General features: G+C 35.0%; 1 protein-coding gene across 1 annotated transcript; it reads left to right on the top strand.

Annotated features, from left to right (window-relative positions):
• Positions 1-4,420: 4,420 nt before the first annotated feature.
• LOC143544188 (putative vesicle-associated membrane protein 726) lies at positions 4,421-6,794 on the top strand. Its single transcript, XM_077036345.1, has 5 exons — positions 4,421-4,858; positions 5,539-5,680; positions 5,762-5,882; positions 6,489-6,551; positions 6,648-6,794. The coding sequence occupies exons 1-5, from the start codon at positions 4,666-4,668 to the stop codon at positions 6,792-6,794; spliced, it is 666 nt and encodes a 221-aa protein (XP_076892460.1). The 5' UTR covers positions 4,421-4,665.
• The last annotated feature ends 2,518 nt before the right edge of the window (positions 6,795-9,312 follow it).

The raw sequence follows: 9,312 nt of genomic DNA, 5'->3' as shown, positions 1-9,312 counted from the left end.
TGCAGGGAACAGACCCTAATAATATCTGCGAATGTTTTAGGATGAGGTATATGCATATGTGTATGTATGAAAGGAAAGAAGGAAGGTATGATAGTATGAACGTACGAAGGAAGGTAAAGAACTATGTAAGTATATGCACCTTCGGGTGCGTATATATGAATGTGTATGGACGTATTGTATGTTACTTGATTAACTAGAACTCACTCAGCGTAGCTGACTTTTAGTATGCACGCAGGTGAGTAGATGTAACATCCTAAAATTTTAATGTTGAATAAAGAAAGTTACGTTTAGTGAATTCGCGTTATTAATTATTTAATATCGAGTAAGGAGCGGATCATGGACTTGGATTAATTGAGATGGGTTAAATGAGAATGGGCCTTAGGTCCATGGAATTTAAGGGATATAAATATCCCCTAAACCCCAAACTATCATTCATTTCACCTTATTTTCTAACACTCCAAAACACACACACCACACACCAAACCCCGCCGGCCGGCTGAGGAGAGGGGCGACCAGATCCGAGAGAGAGAGAGCGTTGGTAGTGATTAAACAAGTAAACGAGATCCAAACAAGCTCAAAAAGGTATGATTCTTGATATTTGAAGTTTAAAGATCCAAGTTTTATAGTGTAGATACGACCGAAAATGGTTGGGAAACGTAGTGGGTGATGTCGAACCATAACAAGGGTGTTAAAATCGCCAAAATGCTTGATAGAAACCAAAACAGCGGCTGATCTGGGCAACTTCGCCGCGAACTGGGCAACTTCGCCTTCAAAGCGATAACTTCGCCTTCAAAGCGATAACTTCGCCTGAGACCAAGTTCGCCTAATTGATAACTTCGCTTACGGCCAAGTTCGCCTAACTGGTAACTTCGCCTAAAGCCAAGTTCGCCTGATGACAACTTCGCCTAGAGCTAAGTTTGCCTGAGGTTTAACTTCGCCTAAAGCCAAGTTCGCCTGATAACTTCGCCTAGAGCTAAGTTCGCCTGAGGTTTAACTTCGCCTAAAGCCAAGTTCGCCTGATAACTTCGCCTAAAGCTAAGTTCGCCTAAGGTTTAACTTCGCTTAAAGTCAAGTTCGATTAGAAAATAAATTAAAAATCTAATGAAAAATGTGTTAAGTCAGCTCGACCCCAGCCAGGGGCTCTGCCCCTTGGACCCTGCTATGGGCTGCCGCCCCTAGACCCCGCTGCCAGGGGCGCTGCCCCCGGACCCCCGTTCGTTGTGGGTCATATAAAGATAGAAATACATTATGAGAAGTGATAGTTAATTGATACGTATACTTTTTATACAGTCAGCCGTGCACAACTGAAGAAAGGGATTACGATTAACGGTGAACGTAACCGTGTTCAGGTGAGTTCTAGCCCCATTCCTTGTTATGTTTTCGGGGCTGTGTGCATACTTGATGTGTTGTTAATACATTTATCCTAAGTGATAAGTGTATGCCATATGTGATATATGTGATATGTATGAATGATTGCTTGATGGTACGTGAACGATCTTCGGATATTGCACGTACTGTCAGGTTGTAACGTTATAAATAAGGTAAGTATGATATGTATGTTTATGTGTATGAACGTAATAAAGTTAATAAAAGAAGGAAATGACGGTTGTATGGTTGTATGGTTACGAAAAGGGTACCGAGCCCTAATAATACTCGAGGTATGATGTATGGTTGTATGGTAACGAAGAGGGAATCGAACCCTTCTAATATTCGAGAACTAGGGACCAGACCCTTATAATATCTGTGATGTTAGGGACCAGACCCTTATAATATCTGTGATGTTAGGGAATCGAACCCTTCTAATATTCGAGAACTAGGGACCAGACCCTTATAATATCTGTGAGGTTATAGGGCGAAAGGCTCTTTAAAACGTATGATTATGTATGTAAAGAAAGTATGAAGGTAAAAATGAAAGTATAAGCACTTAGGTGTGTATGAAGGAAAGTTAAGAGGTTAAGTATGAAATGTAAGAATGTGTTGTATGATTATGTGATTAACTAGAACTCACTCAGCGTAGCTGACTTTTAGTATGCACGCAGGTGAGTAGGATGAGGCAGCTCGCTTGAGGAGACACGTGGCACTGAACAAGAGTCTGGCATCTGAAGACTTATGATGTTTTAATTTTAATGCTTTAATGTTGAAAGACAAAGGATGTTTTGAGACAAGTTATGAATTATGTAATGTTTTATGAAAGTTTTATATTCCGCGTAAATGTTTTAATTAACTCTGATATTTAGAACGGTGTTTATGAGTAAATCCAACACGAAAGTAGGGCTACCGGTAACGAGGCCTTACAGTAGAATGAGGCAGCTCGCTTGATGAGGACACGTGGCATGGAATTGAAGATATTGGCATCTCAAAGAAATGCTATGATGTTTTTAAAGACTATGTTTTATGTTAAAATAACGATAAATGTTTGTTAAGACGAGATTCGAAGGTTGTGTAAAATATATTATGGTTGAAGTTTTATATTCCGCGAAAATTTTAATTAACTCTGATATTTAGAACTGTGTTTATGAGTAAATCCAACATCCGATGTAGGGCACCGGTAACGGGGCCTTACATTGTGTATTTATGCTCATCATTTTGTCTATTGTTATTATGTGTTTAAACTCATCATTTTGTTAATGTCATTGTGTATTGCGTTCATTGTGTATTATTTTAAGGTCATGTGTATTATGTATTTACCATTGTATTTTACGTTTTATGTTACTTTGTAATATGCATTAATTATTGTGTTTATATATTAGATATGGTTGTTATTTTATCATTATATTTGCATATTAAAATTACGCAATGATGTTATTTCACTATTACAATTTTCCGATTTCATCACTTTTGAAAAAAAAATACAATGATAAGCATAAATACACAATGATAAAAAGAGAGGCACAAAGTATAACATAAGACACAATGATAAACAAAAACACACAACGACGTATTTTTTTTTTTATTTTATAAAACAAAGTCATACTTATATTAAGATAAAAAAAAATTTGTTATTATGGTTAACTTTAAAAAATATGTCGTACGAAAGCGTTATATACGTTTCAAAATAATTGGGGAGTTGATATGTGCTTAGCATGTGACTAGAGAAATTATGTGATTTTTCTTTTATGCCCATTCTATTTTGGCCCCACTTGATACATGTTAATCAGCTATGGCTTCTCATTCTTCTTATTTTTGTTATCGTTTATAGAATAACTATGCCTTAAATTATAATAATATTTATTGTTTTTTTTAAATATAAATGCACTTGTTATTCATTATTTGACTTATAGTTTTACATAAACTACTGTCAAAACAGGACCTAAATACCCTTAATGCAAGGTGTTGGTCTGTAGGCCCTAGTTGAGTTTATTACTCTCTCCATCTTATTAAAAATGTTCATATTTCTTTTTTTATTTGTCTAATTATAAATGTCTAATTTCAAAATTTATTAGTCAATTTCAAGTTTACCCTTAAACAAACACAACTAACAAACAATATTGATTGACCCAATTTTCAATGACATTATTGACATTTAGTAAAAAAAGGTAAGACACTTTAATGAAACGGATATAGTATCTTTTTCATTATTCAGTTTTCATTTATTTAGAGTACATCAATTAATAACTTTAACTTATAACTTGTGCATCATATGTTTACTAATCCCTCCGTCTCATTATAAGTGTGCATATTTTCTTTTTTGTTTGTCTCATTACCAGTGTCTACTTTCAAAATTTATTAGTCAATTTCCAAATTTACCCTTAAACACACACAACTAACATTAATAAACAATATTGATGGACCCACTTTCCAAGGGCATTACTATCATTTGGTAAGCAAAAAAGTAATCATTCAATCTACCTTAAATTTTATGTTTTTTAAACCATGACACTTATAATGGGACGGAGGGAATACATTATAATAACTTTTGCATCATTTGTTTTACCAACTTTGCACCATTTTTTCCCGTCATTTAAGACTGTAATATTGGCTAAAAATGAAAAATATGCACTTTTTATTTTTTATGCTATAATTCGTTTTTTATAACAATAATTTCGTTTATACCATTTTGTTTCTAACCAAATACTTATTTACTATAATAACTTACTTAAATTTCCATAAATAGTTTTAATATTTTTTTTCTTAGTTAAGCATTAGTTTCATAGAAACATCCAAACGATTTACAATGAAGTGGCAGGTAAGCGGGCAACAAGCTGCGCTGCAACCCCTTTTGGATAGTAAACCCAATCCGACTAAAAACAAAGTTTTGATTCTTATGGGCTGATACGTTACTATACACAACTTTCTGAACCCAATTCAAAAGGTCCACGGCATCCGGAGCTAAGAAACCAATAATTTTATGAAGAAAACTCGAAACTAAAATGTCGCTTGAGCATCAAAGTTAGACCAATTGAATACGTTGGCAAGAACTTTGTTGGAAGAATGTAATTTCTAATTTATGAAATAAATTCTTTTTTGTACAAGATAAAAATAGTAATAATTCAAAAGGAACTATTTTCCTAGATTTTATCTCACACTCACAAAATCTTTCATGCCTTCCTCTCTGTCCATCCACACAATCTCTTCACATTTGAATCTTCATTTTCAGATTACCCGGAAATTTATCATCGACGGATTATATTTGGTTCCACTTATTTGAATATCCATGATACGAAAATGCCTGCACAAGGATCTCTAATTTATAGCTTGGTCGCTAGAGGCACGGTCGTCCTTGCCGAGTACACGGAGTTCTCCGGGAATTTTCACACCATTGCCGCTCAATGTCTTCAAAAACTCCCTACAACGACTAATCGTTTCACTTATAATTGCGATGGCCACACCTTTAATTTCCTCCGTGAACAAGGATACAGTGAGTTCAATTATATTATGAATATATGTTAGCATGCATGTTGAAATGAATAATCCTTTATTGATAGGCAAAACCATGCTTTGTTGTCATAGGATGATGATCATTCTTCAGGTTTACGATTTTTTTTGCCATAATCTCGAAACGTTTTGGTAGTTTTTCTTTGGATTCAGATTGCAATATGAGTTTGTAAGCATGCAATGCATAATGTGAGAACAATGTATGTGCTATGTTTTGGCTCTTATTCTTATAAGACCATGTTGGACTATGACAAGATTTTGTTAATTATTAGAGTACCTATAATAGGGGATTCTTTTAGCTTATTTGGAGAGAGGACAAAATGTGAAGGCGAGAGAGAGGATGGTTGTTTCGTGTAAAAACAACCAAAAACGGGTTATGTGCCACCCGTTATGGATGCTGTTATAGACATCTATTGTAAGAAGGGCATGGTGTTTTAAACTCGTTTACAAGATCATACTAAGAAAAAAAGATGTGCTTTTGTAGTAGGGTGATACCTGTCAATACTTGCAATATACTATGTTATATAAGGCTTTTTTGCTACATTATGTATGCAGAAAAATGGTTTTAAAAGTGTTTAGTTGGATAATGAATTAAAATCTCTAACAAGTAAATCTATAATGCATTCGCATATAGTTTAATTAGATTTCCATTGGCTATTGCAGCATACTGTGTTGTTGCTGTTGAATCGGCCGGAAGGGAACTCCCCATTGCCTTCTTGGAGCGAACTAAAGATGATTTTTCTAAAAAATATGGTGCAGGCAAAGGCAAAACTGCTGGTGCTAAGAGCCTGAGCAAAGAGTTTGGGTACGTATGCACATGCAAATTATAGACTGATACCTAAATATACTTTCATGAATGTTTCTAGCATTTTTTTTTTATTTTCAGACCCAAAATGAAAGAACAAATGCAATATTGTGTCTCTCATCCTGAAGAAATTAGCAAGATTGCTAAGGTCAAGGCTCAAGTTTCTGAAGTAAAGGGAGTGATGATGGAGAACATTGAGAAGGTAAACTCTAAGCGGAAGCATGAAAATTTCGGAAAACTGATATTGATTGTGTAATAATAAATCTAAATGCCTAATTAAACACGTAAATTACTCAAATCAAATATTCACTGACTCTTTAATATAATAAATTCAAACGAATAAGATTGGGAAAAGCCCATTGAGTTTAAAGTTTAAACTAAGGATAAGATAGTTGGTGATTTGTCATCTGATTTGGACCATTGATATGTATATATCCATTGCTATACACTAATAAAAGTAACACCTTTCTATGTCTAGTTATTCCAAACACTAACTATTAGATCAACTCCATGCATTTTTTTGCGTCGTGCTTTCTTATAAACTCTATAATCTCATGATGTTTAGCTCGGTTTATGGTCATTTATGTAATCAAACGGGTTGCATCTTCTTGGAGTAATATTTTGTTTGTCCATTGCCTTCGTCTAGTTAGTCCAAGTGATAACTCTTGGATAACCTTCGTATTAATTTGGCATTTTTGTGCATAATACCTTCATAGAAACTCCATCATTTCATAAGTATACAAGGGTATGCTTGTTAGGAAATCAAATGGAAATTGTGTCTTATTTTAATAATATTTCTTGTGTTTAGGTTCTTGAACGTGGAGAAAAGATTGAACTATTGGTTGATAAAACTGACAACCTTCGCAATCAGGTCTGTCTAAAACAACATTGATATTGACCACTTTTAAGCAAGAAAACATGCCTTTGGGATGGTTTGATTATACAAAATTGATTGTTAATATTCCAGGCACAAGATTTCAAGAAACAAGGAACAAAGATGAAGAGGAAAATGTGGATTGAGAATATGAAAGTGAAACTTATAGTTTTTTCCATCGTTGTTGTCTTGGCAGTAATAGTTATTCTGTCTATATGCCCTGGCTTCAAATGTTTTTAAAATCCTCTATTCTCGAGGACCCATTAAGTTTTCATATAGACTGGCTATCCTTTTTGTTCATACTCGTCGACCTTTAGGACCATGGATGGCTAAGTTTTCGGATGGTTGACGATAGGGTTCATTGTGTACCACTATGGATGCCTTTAATGTCGTTAGAAACTTGTCTAGCATATTCGCAGAGATATACTTAAACAATTGTTTATATACTTAACGATTGTAATTATCACGCATTCTATGTATATATCTCTAGCTACATTTGTAAGATTCATGATTCTATGTTCACCGTATATAAAAAGGGTTTATCTTGAGTAATGATTCAGAAAATTATAAATCAAAAACATCTTATGATATCAGGCCCATAAACCTAAAAACCTAAAATATTCATCGTTATGCACATTGTCACCATCGAGATACTTAATTGTTGATTTCCTTGTTGACACGACCAATCTAGAGAACGACATGAGACTCTCTAGTTACCATGTCAACCAATGGCACTGCAACGATCAACCCAACACTAAAATTGTAAACTTTAATGTCTACACAAGTGCGAACATCCGAAACAAAATATGTATATTAGACAACACCAAAGTTACGTCACGTCCAACATTGGTCTAGTAACTGACATAACCTATTAGGCTCAAGGATATGACCAGACCTATTAGACTCTAGGATATGATGTTGTCAACCAAAATGCCTATGGTCATACATTTCAGATCTTGTTGCACCTCAACCGCCCATATCCTGCTAATTACTCAAACAATCTACCAACCCACTTATTTTCAGAGCTAATGGTGCTTCAATCCATTTACCAATGATGACCATGTGCCCATTTTCTTAAATCATGCCACACATATATAGCCTAACCATCCACCACTCCAAACCCGCTGCACCCACCTATAATCGTTGAAAACAATAACATAAGAATAAAAGAAGAAATGAAGCAGGGAATAAAATTTTATTATCTCAGAATGAAGCTTACACAAAAACAAGAAAACAAAGAAAAATATATATAGACAAACATATACGTGCGTATATGTTTCAGCGAATAAGTATATACGCTTACACCCCCCCCCCCCCCCACTCTCAAGTTGAAGGTTGAGAAAACCCCAACTTGCATAAAAGCTAGTGAAAATGAGCCCCTAGTAAGCTCTTATAAAAATGTCAGCAAGATGATCTTTCGTGTTCGTATACACCACTGTCACTAGTCTCTCCTGTAACTTTTCGCAAACAAAATGACAATCTATTTCAATGTGCTTAGTCCGCTCGTGAAAGACAGAATTCTTTGCAATATAGATTACAGCTTGACTATCATATTTGAGTGTGACAGGAGTAATGTCAGGAGCATTGAACTCCGAGAGAAGTCTTTGCAACCATGTAAGTTCAGCAGTCACACATCGAATAGATCAATATTTGGCTTCAGCGGAGCTCACAAAAACAGTAGGTTGCTTCTTAGATTTCCAAGAAATCGGAGAACCCTCAAGTGAAACATAAAAACCACTAACCGATCGACGAGTATTAGGACAAGCTGGCAAATCCGAATAACAGAATGCCTGCGAAGAATAAGAAAGATTATTGTTGAAGAATAATTCTTGAGATAAAGTTCCTTTGACATATGGGAGAGTGTGAAGCGCTGCATTCCAATGAGACATCCTCGGTTCTTGCATGACTTGACTAAAAAATTGTACAGCAAAAGCAGTATCAGGTCTTGGGTGAGTAAGGTTATTAAGCTTACCAAAGAGTTTCCTGAATCGTAAAAGGTCATCAAGGACAAGTCCTTATTGAGCTTTAAGTTGTAAATGATAAGGCAATGTAGAGTTGATGACAAAAAGATTGGAGGTATCAAATTCGGAAAGCATGTCCTTAACAAACTTTCATTGACACATGATAACACCTTTTTTAGTGTAAAGAACCTCCATTCCCAAAAAGTAATTGAGACTTCCCAGATCTTTGATTTTGAAAAATGAATCCAGGAAATTCTTGATATTATTGATCTCTTCAAATTGTTCTCGGTAACTAAAATGTCATCGACATATACAACGACATAAACCACTGATGATCCCATAGACTTTGAAAACAAAGAATGATCATTCAAAGAACCCACATACCCTCTTAACTTTAATTCGGAAGACAATTTTTCCCATACCATTGTCGAGAAGCTTGTTTCAAACCATATAAGGATTTCTGAAGTTTAAGCACCTGATTATCAGGAAGTTGCATACCAGGTGATGGTAGCATATATATTATCCTCATCTAAATCCCCAAGAAGAAAAGCTTTATTAACATCAAGCTGGAAAAGAGGCCAACTTCATTTTATAGCAACAACTACAATGTTTCGAATGGTGGTCAACATGATAGCAGGAGAAAATTTTTCATTATAATCAATCCCCGCTTTTTAAGTATTCACCACCAATATTACTTTACAACGCTCAACCGTCCCATGTGCTTTGTGTTTAACTTTAAACACTCATTTGCATTTAATAGTTTTCTTTCCATGGGGAAGAGCAACAATAACCCAAGT

This window comes from Bidens hawaiensis, unplaced genomic scaffold (assembly GCF_021521415.1).
Source record: "Bidens hawaiensis isolate Kalapana, Puna unplaced genomic scaffold, B.hawaiensis_p1.1 tig00000888_1, whole genome shotgun sequence".
Taxonomy (NCBI): domain Eukaryota; kingdom Viridiplantae; phylum Streptophyta; class Magnoliopsida; order Asterales; family Asteraceae; genus Bidens; species Bidens hawaiensis.
Note: the sequence above shows the minus strand (reverse complement) of the source record. Positions and strands in the feature narration are given on the sequence as shown.

Excerpts from the sequence above, each read along its gene's own strand:
- LOC143544188 (XM_077036345.1), top strand. The coding sequence starts at position 4,666 with ATGCCTGCACAAGGATCTCTAATTTATAGCTTGGTCGCTAGAGGCACG. Across the intron at positions 4,859-5,538 it reads CCTCCGTGAACAAGGATACA|CATACTGTGTTGTTGCTGTT; the intron begins GTGAGTTCAATT and ends TGGCTATTGCAG. Across the intron at positions 5,681-5,761 it reads AGCCTGAGCAAAGAGTTTGG|ACCCAAAATGAAAGAACAAA; the intron begins GTACGTATGCAC and ends TTTTATTTTCAG.